This window comes from Lactuca saligna, chromosome 2, assembly GCF_052625555.1.
Source record: "Lactuca saligna cultivar CGN05327 chromosome 2, ASM5262555v1, whole genome shotgun sequence".
Lineage (NCBI taxonomy): Eukaryota > Viridiplantae > Streptophyta > Magnoliopsida > Asterales > Asteraceae > Lactuca > Lactuca saligna.
Genome location: NC_136418.1, coordinates 137,196,689 through 137,212,513, shown reverse-complemented (window position 1 = coordinate 137,212,513; position 15,825 = coordinate 137,196,689). Strand labels below are relative to the sequence as shown.

The 15,825-nt window shown below is 34.8% G+C and overlaps 1 protein-coding gene across 6 annotated transcripts; it reads left to right on the top strand.

Moving 5' to 3' along the window:
* The first annotated feature begins 6,625 nt into the window (after positions 1-6,625).
* Positions 6,626-10,073, top strand: LOC145031753 (protein PIN-LIKES 3-like). 6 transcript variants are annotated; one of them, XM_078980373.1, is made up of 11 exons: positions 6,626-6,812; positions 7,655-7,789; positions 7,860-7,939; positions 8,026-8,150; positions 8,216-8,337; positions 8,472-8,633; positions 8,720-8,809; positions 8,901-9,001; positions 9,242-9,294; positions 9,391-9,579; positions 9,685-10,073. In XM_078980373.1, the coding sequence occupies exons 2-11, from the start codon at positions 7,655-7,657 to the stop codon at positions 9,807-9,809; spliced, it is 1,182 nt and encodes a 393-aa protein (XP_078836499.1). In that variant the 5' UTR covers positions 6,626-6,812; the 3' UTR covers positions 9,810-10,073. The 6 variants fall into 6 exon arrangements, with proteins under 6 accessions (XP_078836499.1, XP_078836493.1, XP_078836494.1 ...); XM_078980367.1 differs by having other exon boundaries at positions 7,642-7,789; XM_078980368.1 differs by having other exon boundaries at positions 7,639-7,789.
* Positions 10,074-15,825: the final 5,752 nt, after the last annotated feature.

Genomic DNA, 15,825 nt, shown 5'->3' with positions numbered 1-15,825 from the left:
TTTGGATTTAATCCAATCTTTTACTTGTTTACTTGTCATATTTTTATTCTATCTAGCTTTGATTTTTGTCAAACAATCGAAAGAACTAAACATCCCCCACCCCCCCCCTTTTTTTTTACTTTTTTTTTTTATTTTGCAAGTATTTTACAAAGAGATTTAAATTGAACCAATCTCTGTGGATACGATCCCTTTACCGCTATACACTACTTTAGTGTAAAAGATTTAGGGTTAATTATTTTTTTGACCTCAACAACCACCAGAATCCCTCAAACTAAGGCTCTGATACCAACTTGTAACGTCCTGAAATATCATAGTAAAATTTTCATTTTTAAAAAAATAAGCCATACAAACTAGTTGTTCCAAAACCAATTAAAGTGAATATATCATTTAAAAATCATATTAAGAATCACAAATAGCCAATGCAGAAAACTCTGGGGGTTGTTGTGCAGTCACACCGGACCTTTCCCTTTGTAACCAGAAGTACGTAAAACCATAAACATGAAACTGTATAAAGCTTAGTGAGTTTCCCAAAATACCACATACCATACATAGAACAGAGAATGCTATGTGCCAACCATAGTCTTACAACTACTATCATGTAGACCGTCGATTGCATTGATAGAGAATAACAGTTACAAACTTTCTTTCAGTTGATAAATGAACTTAATGATTTATAAATGAAATTGGTGATTACATGATTGAATATAAAAGAAATGAAATCGTGAATCTTGGGAGAAGACTGGAAATCTAGATGTTGAGTCCTCGAGTCCTATGTAAAAACAGTTTAGTCTTTGGCCTTTTCTCTTTGGACTTCCGATTGGAATTTAATGTAAACTTTAGGCAATATAAAATATAAATGTATAATTCTAAAATTTATATGGGGCGAGTTATAAATAGAGCGGATCGATGATGACCTGTACCCGACCCTTTTAATAAAAGGGTTACCGGGTATGGGTTGTTAACAGGTAAACAGATCAAAAACCATGCTCCAAACCCGTATAATTGTTAAGGGTTTGGATCGGATCAGGGTCAAAACCCACTCCATTGCCAAGCCTACTATAATGTCACGATTCGTATCATGATCTTTCCTTACCAACACGAGGTCTAAAACCCAGTTCTTAAAAACAAGTGTCAAGAGCCACCTCCTAGTCTCTCATGTAAGTATCACAAAGACATCTAACATCTTACATATAACTGCCAGTATATTATAGTAGAATTAGCATGGAACTATTATAATCTCAACAATTACCTTCAACATTACGCAGTAGATATCACCATTGTTGCATAGTTTCTCAAAAGAAGTAAATCAACATTGTTATTGGTAGTTTTTGTGTGTCTTTTGATAATGATTTGATTAACTCGACGTTATTTGATATCATTATATTATACCAAATCACATGGAAATGCGATCTTGACTATTTGTGGTAACCAATTATATGTATCCATGTATGATAGTATTTGTTTAGGCATGACGTATCCTAGCCAAGCTTTCTTTGAAATCAAACTCTTGGTAAGCTTTTGCAGCCTCCCAAAACAAAATTTCAGTTCTCTCTTGTTTGTCGATCTTTGTTCTCATATTCATCAACAAATAATGACATTAGAGTATGTGATATGCATTCAGAAACACTGCTTTAATGGTTATTTCAATTGAATTAGTTCTATCGGATGTGATAGCCAAAGAGGATATATCCCTAATAGATTCTTTGAGTCTTGATAAAAACCATATCCATGAATCCCCACTTTTTTTTTCTAACACCAAATGAAACAGGAAGGATTTGGTCATCGTGCCCAAATATTTCCCATTAGGATCTGCTCCGTCAATGATAATAATAGGATGCAAATATGTTTGAAACTCTCGAATGTACACAATAATTATTAATAGATTAGTTATTAAATTGAACACACGTGTAACAACAATTAAAATATCTCATTATATAAGTAATATTACAGTGTAATCGTAGCGATGAAAAAATATTCAAATTTTTTTTCATAACTTGTCTTTATATGTATAACGATCTCAAGATTCTTCATCTCCAAATTGTAACAATATAAAGGAAGTCTTTCAAAGATTTCTTCAGAGGTCCCTCTTAACATATTTAGAACATACATTTTAGCACTCCATGTTTGCTAATATGAAATATGTACACTAAGACGACCATTTAAAGTTCACTGTATCTACTTCCTCCACAACATATTACATGTACTATCATCTAATATGTCCATCAAAAAGGGAGTTGATACCTTTTTTTGGCTTGTCGGTAATGCGGAAGAAGTTGTGTGTTTTAGCAAGTGTGTCTCTCCGATAGTTTAACCAATTAAATTGTATCAGTATCTTTATCTTTTATAGCCGTATCCGCCATTTATAATTTTCCATAGAGCAAACATCTTCATACCTATCTTTGTAGATTTTCTCACTCTAATTTGTCGGTCCGGAACGTACAATTGTCAGATTCTGAGTCCGATATCTACCAACCACCCCAACTCTAGAAAAAAAAATTATAAAATAATAATCATTATTAAAATACTTGTTTATATGAATCAAATTCCTCAATTTCTCTAAAAATAAGCATATACAGGTGGTATGAAACTAAATGGCATTTAGGTAACCAATAAATAAGTCTCCTAAGGCCGGATTGAGCGGGCGTGGGGAAAGGCTGCAGGACGCTTCCCGCCCGGCGGAACACCGCACCGTCGGTGCGGGAAACGGAGAGGGGAGCTTCTTCCGCTCTTTCTCTCTTGTTGCGATTGGCTGGCGATTTTTTTTTAAAACAACCGTTAATCAACGGTAAAAAGAAATAAAAATTGGCTGTAACGAGTCTTCGTGGTTTTTTTTTTCACTCCTATATATATATATATATATATATATATATATATATATATATATATATATATATATATATATATATATATATATATATATATATATTGTCAAACATCACACCACCCTCTATTCTCTCTACTTTATATCAACAAAAAAATGAATCCCGACGATCAAATCTCAACTTCCGATCGAAGGGAAAAAAAATCATGGTTCGAGTATAAACATCCTTCCTTGCAACATTTTTGCTATCGATTCATCTCCGCAAGGAGTTTACTGCCCCCAACTCGATACTCACATTTAATCCTCACTACAATTCCAATACCAAAATGCCGTCCAATATTACCCGATGCAAGTTCCAAGTGTTGTGTCGCAAATGTTTTCAAACTTTGTTGTGTTTCTGGATCAACAATCGCCAAATCAACCTCAACCCCAAACACAAACTGAAACTCAAACCCAAACCCAACAACAACACCAACTTGTCGATGAATCGGATGACGTGGAAGAATAAGATATGGTTCCGGAAACTCAACCACCACCACTACCACAAAGACGTAAAGGGAAAAAACAAGCGCGTGAGGGTGTCGTACAACCGGGAAGACAAAAGCCGACAACATGGGTTCCACACGAAGAGCTAGTGTTGGTCAAAGCTTGAGTTGATATTTCTGAAGATTCGATTTAGGGAAACGCACAACCGGGAGAACATTTTTGGTTTCGCATTTTAGAACGATTTCGAGAGAGCTAGGAAAATGTGACGACTATCATACGAAACATCAACTTAATTCGAAGTTTCGAGAAATAGCAAAGGGGGTTTTAAAGATTAACGGGTTGTACATCAACCTAAAAACCCAACGAAAAAGCGGCCAAGGCGACGAAGAAATACTTCAAGAAGTGTTGCAGTTTTACCTTGAGGAAGTCGGAAAACCATTCAAGTGCAACGATTGTTGGAAATTATTAGTCTGAAGTCCTAGGTGGAAAAAAATACGAGCATAATTTTATTTTTGGAGTGCAACAATCAAAACGAACTAAAACGGGATCTAGTGATTACACACCCTCCTCCGATGCTCGGGTTGGTCTAGATTTAAATCAGGACGACGAACTCGAGCTAGAAGAAATTGTCCGTCCAATGGGTAGGGACAAAGCGAAGAGAAAGGGAAAAGGGACTTCTTCGAGTGCATCTGATTTCAACTTGGATATTGACGAAAGCGGAAAATAACATCATCGTTTGATCAATATAATCTAAATTTCTCCGAACGTTTGGTTTTCGACAAAGAAAAAGAAGAAACAATGAAAAATGAGCGGGCGGAGAGACAAGAAATGGAAGACATGAAGTTTTTGATGGAAAACGTCGATCATCTCTCGGGACCGGCTCTCAAGTTCGTGATGAAGAAGAGGAAAAAAATTCTGAAAAAATATTTTTCGTATATTGTTGTTGGTTTGTTTGATTTTTAGTTTGTGTGTGTGTGTGTGTTTTTTTTAATTGTTTACTTTTTTAAATTTTAGGTTTAATGTAAGTTTTATTTTAATTAATGAAATGTTTTTTATTTTTAATTAAATTTTATGTTTAGTATTAATTTAAAAATTATAATTGATAACAAAAAAATTAATTTTATTTAGTAAAAAAAAAGTGAAGGAAAGGCTTCTCACCCATTACTTAGGTTTTAGATGAGGTAAAGAAAAATGATGAAAAGAAGGGTATGATCCACAAAGAAATGAGCGAAATTTTCCTTCCACTCCTTCGGTCTATGAATTCCGGTCTAATATGAACAAGGTGAGGTGTTGGTACCATGATCTCCTCTATCTGAGTAATTATCTTTTTTTTTTGTACATATATATGTAACAAACTTTTTAGAAGTGTTTACATATAACCATTATGACCTGTTATAGCAGGTTAAATCCTAGATGTGAACGCTTTCAACAAGTTTGTTACCTAGATGTATACAAAAAAAATAATTACCCAAATATGAACATAACGAAAAGTAAAAATTAAATTACATGAATGGTCCATGTGGTTTGGGGGAATTTGTGTATTTGGTCGCTAACTTATTTTTTTAACTTAAATGGTCCATACTGTTTATTTTTGTTGCGCGTTTGGTCCCCGTCTTATCTAAAAATACTATTGTGCCCTTATTAATTTATTTTATTTAATTAATTTTCTTATCTATGTATTTATTTTTTACATATTTAAAAAAATTAATAGACCACACATATTTGTATCTCTTCGGATGATCTCTACTATTTATTTTTTAATTAATTTAATTTTTTAACTCGGATGGTCCCTACTATTTAATTTTGTTACGAACTTGGTCTATGTCTTACCTAAAAAGACTATTGTGCCCTTATTAATTTTTTTAATTAATTGACTTGTTTATGTACTTATGCTTTATATGTTTAAGAAAAATTAGTAGACCCCATATATCTATATCTCCTCACCATCTCATCTTTCATCATTCTCAACTTCTATTTATTTTTCATCTTTAGTAATATCAACGCCTTCATCATCACTTCTTTTTTCGGTCCTTCAACTCCGTCGAATCAATACCACAATCCACTAAAGATGAAGAGACAGTAGGTTATGGTGTTGGTTCGCCAGAGTTGGAGTACCAAAAAAAAAGGACGGTAAAGACGTCGATGTTACTAAAGATGGAAAAGAAATAGAAGATAAGGAGGATCAGAGATGAGATGGTAAATGGTAAGACTCAAATTAAATTTCTCAAATGTGGTTTCAGTTACGGTGATGAGATACATATATATGGGGTATATTAATTTTTTTTATAAAAAATAAATACATAAATAAAAAAATTAATTAAAAAAATTAATAAGGGAAAAATAGTATTTTTAGATAAGACAGACACCAATCGCGTAACAAAAATAAGCAGTAGGGATTATCCGAGTTAAAAAAAATTAATTAAAAATAAACAATAGGGATCATCCGGGAGATACAAATATGTGTGGTTTATTAATTTTTTTAAATATGTAAAAAATAAATACATAGATAAGAAAATTAATTAAAAAAATAAATTAATAAGGGCACAATAGTATTTTTAGGTAAGACGGGGACCAAACGCGCAACAAATATAAACAGTAAGGATCATTTAAGTTAAAAAAATAAGTTAGCGACTAAAACCACAAATTCCCCCAAACCATAGAGACCATTCATGTAATTTAATTTTTAATTTTCGTTTTGTTCATATTTGGTAACTATTTTTTTTACACATCTAGGTAACAAACTTGTCGAAAACGTTCACATCTAGGATTTAACCTGCTATAGCAGGTCATAATGGTCATATGTGAACACTTTCAAAAAGTTTGTTACCTAGATATGTACAAAAAAAAAAGATAATTACCCAGATGTAAACATACTAAAAAATTAATTACCTTGATAAGTCATATTCCGTTTTCAATTTAGCTATTTTTATACCGGCATAAAGATATAAAATATAAGAATTCGTCAAACAACACGCTACGAAACCCCTTTTTAAATCGATTAATAAAATAATATCGATCGAATTGACAGCTTACTTTCTTGAAGCTGAATCTTGGTAGGGTTTGTTCATTTTTTCTTTCTGATTTGTAGTTTGTGTGAACTCTATTATAAAACTAAAAAATATATTAAATATAATTTAACTTTTATATTTAGATTTCCCAACTCCGTCAAATCAAGAATCTCGTTTTACTAATAAAAATATTAACTCATGAATCTCGTTAATTGTTATTATTTGATAATATTGTATATTAATTTTAAAAATATTATTATTTTTTATGCATAAAAATAAAACTTGTGGATATAAACCCGCCGTTCTCCCAGTTTTCCATGTTCAGGCTTCTCGTCATCAATATAAACTCCACCCATTTTCTTCCATATTTTTTAAGTAATCGATCGAGATAAAGCTTTCAGAAGCCATACACAGGAGCAAACAAGCTTCTAGCTTCAAACATCGTTTTCCGGCGACACCCTCCCTTCTTCGGTCGGTGGCTTCTCGTATTCTACCGGGTACTTCTTGTTTTCCGGTGACTCCCTTCTTATTTTTCCGGCGAAAAGTCCATTCACACCGGTGTTTGCTTCTTTCTGTGTGTTTTCAATTTTCATCAAAGTATAAAAATATTTTTTCACTTTCTTGAGTAGTTGAGTTCTTCAAACTATCCATCAACGGTAACATTCGGTGTAAAAAAAGGTACGCCACAAAAAAAAACACCGAAATTAATGTGGTTATCGTTTTTGAATAAAATAATTTCGGAAATTTCGGAAACATAAATTAAGTGGGACCCACTGCATGAATTGTAGCTAATTCATAAATGTACAAGGTCCACGCCTCCTATCATGAACCAAAATCCCCATTAATCGAGAATATTAAACTCTTGGGCCATTTTGAACAAAGCATGGACCATTAATTTATTGAAGATAGTTGATATTTTCATGCTTTGAAGGTTATTAATGGAATAAGATAGCGTACTTTCTTCACGTCTGAATCTTAATAACTTAACTGGACTTCTTACTTCATTAATTTTCTGTTTAATAGCTAGTTGGAGTAAGTTCTTATCTTAAAAGGGTTCGTTTTCTTTCTAGAATTAAATGAGAAAATAAATTTGGTAGTAGTTGTGTATCTATCATTCTATCTACTATTGTAATCAAATGTGTTTCTCGTGTATTTGTTTTGTTGATATATTTTTTTTTATGATGATCCATGGTCCCTACTACTACAGACTTCACTTAATCATATTCCATTATTCCCCATTGCTTGTTGTCTTTAAATTGCTATATGTATACTAGTCGTATACTTCACAATCTTAACGTTTTTTTTTATTTTAATTTCTTGAAGCAGTTTTGTTTAACAGATGGGTTTTCTCGAGCTGTTTTCCGCTGCTTCTACGCCTATTCTCAAAGTTCTGATTATCACTGCAATTGGCTCATTTCTTGCCTTTGATTCAGTCGATATCTTGGGACCAATTGCAAGGAAACACGTCAATAATGTAAGTTTTTTGATTTTCTATACAGGAAATCGCTAAGTTTGATTAAAGATTCGATTTTGAATGTGAACAGGGTGTGTTCTTTGTGTCGAATCCAGCGCTTGTGGGAAGCAATCTCGCTGAAACAATCACTCTCGAAAGCATGATTTCTATGTACGTTTTCTTTAATGACTTCTTCTATATATTCTATAGCTTCCTTCGAAAATGTTTCAAGATTAAAAGTTAGTTAAAAACTTCAGGTGGTTTATGCCTGTGAACATTCTTATTACATTCATAATTGGAGCAGCACTTGGATGGTTGCTTTTGATCATCACAAAACCACCTCCACATCTTAAAGGCCTCATCTTAGGCGTCTGTTCAGCTGGTAAATTACCTAAAATACCCCCGTATAAGTTGAAAAACATTAAAGTTTTCGATTGTGAATTACAGGAAACCTCGGAAATTTGCTTTTGATTATCGTTCCAGCTGTATGCAAAGAGAAAGGAAGTCCGTTCGGTGATCCTGATGTTTGTCATGGGTATGCTATGGCGTATGCTTCAGTATCTATGGCAGTATGTTCTTTTTTGTGTAACTATTTACAATAGTAATCCTCCAAGTATTCTGTATTTACATATAAGCCCCAATAGTTTCAACTCGTTTAGTTAGTGCGATATTTATTTATCTCACCTAACCACATGTTCAACAGATGGGATCATTATTTGTGTGGACTTTTGTGTACAACCTACTAAGGGCATTTTCTGAAGATTCTGGTAACAATGTTGTCAAAGAAACAGTACCCACACATGATGATTTGACTGAAAACTTGCTTCCGTCATCTACATCTACTGAAAAAAAGCCGAAACTGAAGGTGGTTTTTTTCACTTTCAATGGCGTATTATTCAATTATTCTTCCATGAGTGATGAATTTACTTACTTGTAAATCGTATCCATCAGGTGATGTTAGATAAAATGAAGCAACAATTGGGGAACTTTTCAAAAGCTGTTAATTTGAAGGATATATTGGCGCCATCAACCACCGCAGCTGTACATTGCTTTTTTCAACCCTTAATCAATACGTGTTATTTAAACTGAAATGTATACATACAAATAACGAATTTTCCATTTGTAAAAAAAGATTATAGGCCTCATAGTTGGAATGATTGGGCCTCTGCGTAGACTACTAATAGGCACCACTGCTCCTCTTCATGTGATACAAGATTCTGCATCTTTAATCGGGTATATGATCATTTGTACCATGTCTAGATTTTAGATTTTCATTATAATTTTATGGATCGTGTTTGAAATGGGATCCAAAACGAGTCTAACACTAATGGATCCTATGTAAGATATATGTGGAGTCCAAAATTGTCTTTCTAAAAAACACTTAAGTAGAGAGACAAGACTCCAACATATATAAACTGACTGTGTTGCACGCACTCATATGGGATATACTAACACAATCCCATGTTGTCTCAGGGATGCTGCAATTCCAACTATGACATTGATTTTGGGTGCTAACCTCTTACGAGGTAACTAAACTTAGATAAGTTATAATTACAAATCGAGTTTTTATGTATTTAGTTGTTTGAAATTAGTATTTAGTTGACATAAGTTGCATTTTGTAGGTTTGAAAGGATCATCTCGTGTCTCGTTACCAATTGTATTTGGAATCGTAGCAGTTCGATTAGTTTTGTTGCCAATTATTGGCATTTTTATCGTGAAAGGAGCGATTTACTTGGGCTTAGTGCATGCGGATCCTCTTTATGTTTACGTTCTTTTACTACAATTTGCAGTTCCACCCTCCATGAACATTGGTATGAGAATACAAGTTTTGAAATTTGTTCTACATGTTTTTCTTGGATCTCTTATTTTTTGTGACAAGTTGTGAAATTTGTTCATATGATATGATATTGTTGTAGGTACAATAACACAATTATTTGGAGCTGGTGAAAGCGAATGCTCCGTGATTATGATGTGGACGTATGGTTTGGCGTCTGTATCACTTACTGTATGGTCCATGTTCTTTATGTGGCTCGTGGCTTGATTTGTTTCGAGTCTACATCAAAATATACAAATATCGAAGGGCCCCACCCAAGTAATGGGGTTTTTTGTGTGAATGATAATTCAAATCAGAATTATCATTTATCATCATTTATATAATTTTTCATTTATATTTTTTTTAATGGACAATAAAGTAGCACAATTCGAATTCTTATGGAGTTTCATTGGCTCTGTTATACGTAAGTGTTTGTATTTATGTAATTAAGGGGGGAGAAATATTACGGTTTGAGGAGTGATTCGAGTTTCATGATTAGCTTTATGTTACTCATATATAAGTGCTAGTATATATCATGATACAAAGTGGCTAGAAGAATAAATGGGTGTTTGGGATAGCTTTAAAAAAAAGTTTATTAGCTTTTTAGCTTTTTAATTTAAAAAGCTAAAAAGCGTTTGTCTATTTAAAAAACGTTTTTTAAAACAACTTTTTGATAGGAAAAAGTAAAATTTTCAAAAAGCTAGAAAATCCTAATTTTTTTAGTTTTTTAACCATTAGACTCCTGAAGAAACAGTTTTTCGTAGGGATGTCAAAAAGTCCCGTGGGACCCCGATCCCGCGGGGGGCCCGTCCCGTATGGGGGCATTTGTTGAAAAAAACCGGGGACGGGGGCGGGGGCAAGGTTAACCCCTGTTTAAATTTCGGGGGCTGGGGCGGGGGTTGGTAGTCCCGTCCCGAAACCTCCGTGGGGACCCCGTTAATAAATTATATAAATTGACATATGTTAATTATATAAGTATAATAAACAACGAAATGATTTTTAAGTATAAAAATTCAACAAAAACATGTTTTTAAGTTGTTTGTAACATGTAAAATTATGTTATAAATATCTATTTGTTATCCAAAAATAGTTTATTTTAGCCCAAACAAGAACTTATTTTAGCCCAAATAAGTTAGCCCAAAATCAATTGGGGGTGGGGGAACGGGGTCGGGGGCGGGGGTTAGAAGGGGAATTCGGGGGTGGGGGCGGGGGTGGAAAGGATGGAGATTTCGGGGGCAAGAGAATAGGAAATTTTGGGGGGCGGGGGTGGGGGATGCAATCCCTGTCCCGTTTGCCCCCGTTGACATCCCTAGTTTTTCGTATCCTAACACTTTTTAAAACTAGTTTTTTCTAAAAATTATAAGTTAATAAACATTTTTCTTAAAATCACTTTTGACATAAAAAAACTAACCCAAACATACTCTAAGTGTATGAGTCAGAAGTCAAATATCAACATCACAAAGTAAACCTTAAAAGATAAATTAAATATTTTCTTATATTTTATTTCTACTTATCTTGATACTACTCTATCAAATTGGTTGATATGTATTATATTTAATGAAACCATAATATTTTAGTCGGTCACCATTTAATATGAATAGAAGGATAATAAAAATAAAATATAATAAGATTTTTAATTTCTCATGGTAAAATACTCTTCTAGCAAACCTGGCCCAAAAGACAAATATCATCATTAAAGGATTGAACTGTTCAACAGAGACATCAACATCACAGGAGTAAACTCACGACATTTTCAGGACCACAATTCCTATAAAGGCCAAACACCCTACAACCAAAGATCCAACATGGTACACGTTCTTAATCCACCATACACATACAAATATTCCACCTACCACACCAAAAAAAAAAAAAAAAAAAAAAAAAAAAAAAAAAAAAAAAAAAAAAAGATCCATTGTTTTTAAAGAAAAACAGAAATTAATCTAATAATAATTTATCGTTTTTGAAGGTTGAATGGAAATTTAGAAGGTGTTATATGCAAACGTCGTTTTTACATCTACCACATTATTTATGACTACTACATAATGTGTTTTAACATTTCCTATTCACCGTTTTTTCAAAATAAAAGATGACATTTCCAATCTGAGTATTGTGCTTTTGAGGGCGAAGAAGACTTCAGATTTGAGTACTATTGGGTTCTAGAAGCTCAGAGTTGTTAGCTTTTTCCATCCATGGCTCCATTCTATGTCATAGACCACCATTTTTGCTTGGATTTGGTGTTTTAGCTTCATAACCCTTTGCATGCATGTAAAGTTAGCAACTTTACGTGTGATGCTAGCCTTAGGAGTCCAGATCTACGATTGGGAAGCAATGGAATGGACTGAAATCGACAGAATGAAAATGATGAAGGTGAACTCGGCGAGTCTGTTCTTGGACTCGGCGAGTCGGGTCGAAACCCTAACCTCTTCTGGACGTGAGTCGAGTCAGTAAGTTAAGGCGGTGACTCAGTGGGTTGGTCAGAACCAGGACTAGGACTCAGAAGTTGAAGGACTCGACGAGTCGCGGGGTGGCTTGGCGAGTCAAGTCGCGATTGTGGGGGTTTCTGAATTCATGAACTCCCGAGTCAATAGGCTGACTCGGCGAGTAGGGTCAACCTGGAAGGTTGACTTTGACCAGGGTTTACTTAGTTTGACTTCTAGAGATCAGTTTGGGACTAAGTGTTATATTGATATTGAAGCTCGGGGAGCTATTGGATGGATGGGTATAAGTCAGAAGGGTATAAGTCAAATAGCAGTCAGAAGGGTATAAGTCAGAGCTTCAGCAGTACAAGGTGAGTTTTCCCTTTATATGGATGGGTCTACGGCCACAATGCCGGCGCATGTAGATATGAGTAGGAAGACCCGAGGGTTAGCCCTAGGCAGTGTATGTTAGTATAATATTCAAGACCATGGTCTAATGTTAGCGGCGGGTGCCCAAGGATCGGTTTACATGATAGTTTATACTTGTTGTCTGTGTGATACATGTATGTGCCTGGTAGGGAGGTGAGTGTGGGCGAGGTCTCGTATCTCACTAATAGTAGAGGGTGGATAGTGTTCCATACCTCATTAGTAGAGAGCAAGGGCGAGACCCGAGATAGGAGTGGAGTGAGTGTGAGCAGGGGCCCGTATCTCACTTACAACGGGAGCTTAGATGGGGTTCCAAGACTTATTAGTAGCAGGTCAGGGGTGAGGCCCAAGACAGGCGAGGCCTTAGTACAGGAATGCAGTAAGGTATGCTCAGTTTATGTGTTATACGCCATTGTTATATGTAGTATGTGTTTAGCGGGCGGGGCCAAAGACAGGCGAGGCCTAAGAGAAAAAGATATGTATCCGAGCAGGGCTCGAATATAGGCGGGGCCTGGGATCGGCGGGGCCGATATAGCGGGCGAGGCCCGAAGTAGCGAGCGTGGCCCAATATATGCAATATGTGATTATTCAGGGTATGTGGTAGGTTGGGGAACTGACTAAGCTTCGTGCTTACAGTTTTCAGTTTTTGTTTCAAGTACTTCCAGTAGCAGAGGGAAGAGCTCGAGGTGATCGCATGACACACACCATTGATTAGTCAGCCTGGTGTGTTCTACTTTGATAATGGAAATATGTTTTGGAATTAACACTCTGAATTATGTTAGGATTTATTTATGGTTTGACAATAATGATTTAAGTAATATTTTAAAAAGAAATTTTTAGACTGTGGTTTTGGGACGTTACACAAACAGACCCTACCTCCGATATGATCCTACCTGGTTGTTCTAATAATTAGTCGCAATAAATATTAGACTAAGATCTAGTGGTAATAATACTAGGTTTCATTGAAGGAAATAATATTGTTAAGAAGCAAAGCGCTGCTCGAATTTCGAGTCGTCACTTTAACAAGTGAGTGCATAGTTACTTTCATCTTACACATAAATATGAAGTATTTAATATAAAATACATGCTATGTGTGAATATTGTCTGAATACTTGCTGTCTATGCTGATGAAAGATTTTTGTACATGTTTTAAATGATTTAAACTGTATATGTATTTTATATCCACAAAAATGTTGGGGGTAAAACATTGGTAGATGTAATAGACGATGTGTGATAAAATGATGAGATGCCTCGATGTTGTTGTTGTTGATTCTGTCATCTAGCGGAGTATGGATGACACCACAGACTCTTCTAGACAGTCCAGTGGAACGCTAGCAAGCTCGCAACCTGTAGGTGTTTGTGAACGATGTGTTCATCGATGTACTCCATCCCTCTCATGGTTGCCTTAAGGACATTTATTGCTGAGGAATCCCCTTAGTAGTAGTGTCCATCCTGATGATGATCCTTAGGCTAGGTCCCTTATGATAGGTGTTTTAGGGACATAGAGGATAAAGGGAACGGATAATCAGGTTATTGCTGGTTGATGAAATTAATAAACTTATTTATTGTTGGTTGAAAACCCTATGTGCTCACCAGGCTCTCAAGCCTGACCCACTCAGTTTCTTGTATTACAGGTAGTGGCACTCGAGCATAGATGTGATGTTTTGGATGAGGGATTACGGATTATAGGCCTATAGATATGAATAAATGTTGTAAGGCTTATATTGTATTGTTTATGCTTTTGATCTGTATCGAACATGACATCCCGAGGTTTTTAATGAAATACATTTCTTTGGAAATGCTTTGATAAATCTTTATCATATTTTATTTTGGGAACAAATTCCGCAACATTTTTATTAAAAGAAGTACTCTGATTTTTATAAAGCATAAACAAAATCGGTCTTTTCTGACCGTGAAAATGGGGATGTCACATTTCTAAGTATGAACAAGTAAAGGGATGAGATACTTACGTTTTTTGGGTGAAATGAGAGTCTTCACTCGATGATACTTGAGAGAAAACTTGGAGCTTTTGGACAAGGATGAAAGAAATGAGGATTAAATGAAGGAAATGTATATATATGGAGATGGGTTCATAACTAAACATGAGTTCATGGCCGTGAACCTAGTTTGCGGCCGTGAATATCCCTTGATGAGTTTTCTGGTTTTATTGCATTCCTCTGATCTCAAGCTAACACTTCTTAACATCCAATCCTTAAGTGTACTAGGCTTATAAACTCTCAAACTGACCCTAAACACAGTAAATCGATAGCAGAAACAAGTTTGAACTTTTGGTTGATATGAATTGACTTACAGGTAGAGGTTTCGGGTTGTCACATTATACTCTAGCAAAAAACAGGAAAGGAAAAGATAAAGAAGCCCAGATAAGTCCCACTTCAGGAAACCTGATCTGAAGGAAAAAAAAAACAATACAATTTGACTAAATACATGCTTGTCATCACCTGTGATGGATCAAGAAAGTGTAACATTGCCAAATATGAGTTTATGGTGGAAAATGAATACATGTGATGGATCGAGATTCATCATATTTTCCAATAACTCAAGAGCATTATCATCTAAGTTGGACAATGAAATTTGACTAGAATATATCCAAACTTGTTTAATTACAAAGGGACAACACACATTAATTGAATTGTATGAAGACCTCCAAAATAAGGATTGACATAATTTTTTTTAAATTTTGTTTTCATTATGTTTTAATGAATCACAATCATGTGTATTGTAATATGAAAGTTAGTTTTCAATCAATTGGGCAGTTAAGATTGGTTTGCCATGCAGAAGTTCACCAAGACATGAATAACTAGATAACTTATAGGTACGGAAAATCTGAGCATAATGAAACAAGTTCGGTCTAATATACTCTATAAAATGAATTGAAATAATTTACCAATAATGTTGATATTATATAAGCAATTGCTATAGATAATGTGACAACGTCAAATTTTGGTCGAGTCAAAGTCAAACAAAGTGATCAAGTCAAACCGGTCAGCTCATTTAACCCTTGTATACTAGGATTTACGCTATGTAATTACTATACAACTCGCTATTCTAATGAGACATCATCAATTGAAAAGTTCGTATATCTAGATTCCCTTAACCTAAAATTGCGGTAAGTAATGAACCAAAACGATAAAACAATGTTGCATACTCATCGGGAGTGTGTAGGACCCTTAAACATGGCTTAACGAGGTTTACAGACCTTGCGTTGCGAAACCGAACACTCAAAAATGTCACAAACGAAACCTCTATCAATCGTTTTCACTCTATCTCTCTCTATTTTAAATCTCTCCCAAATCTCTCTCAAAAGTTCCCGAAACGTTTTATAATCATGTGGGTCATCCTGACCCTTAACTGGGTCAAAAACATCTCAAAAACGGAAGTCT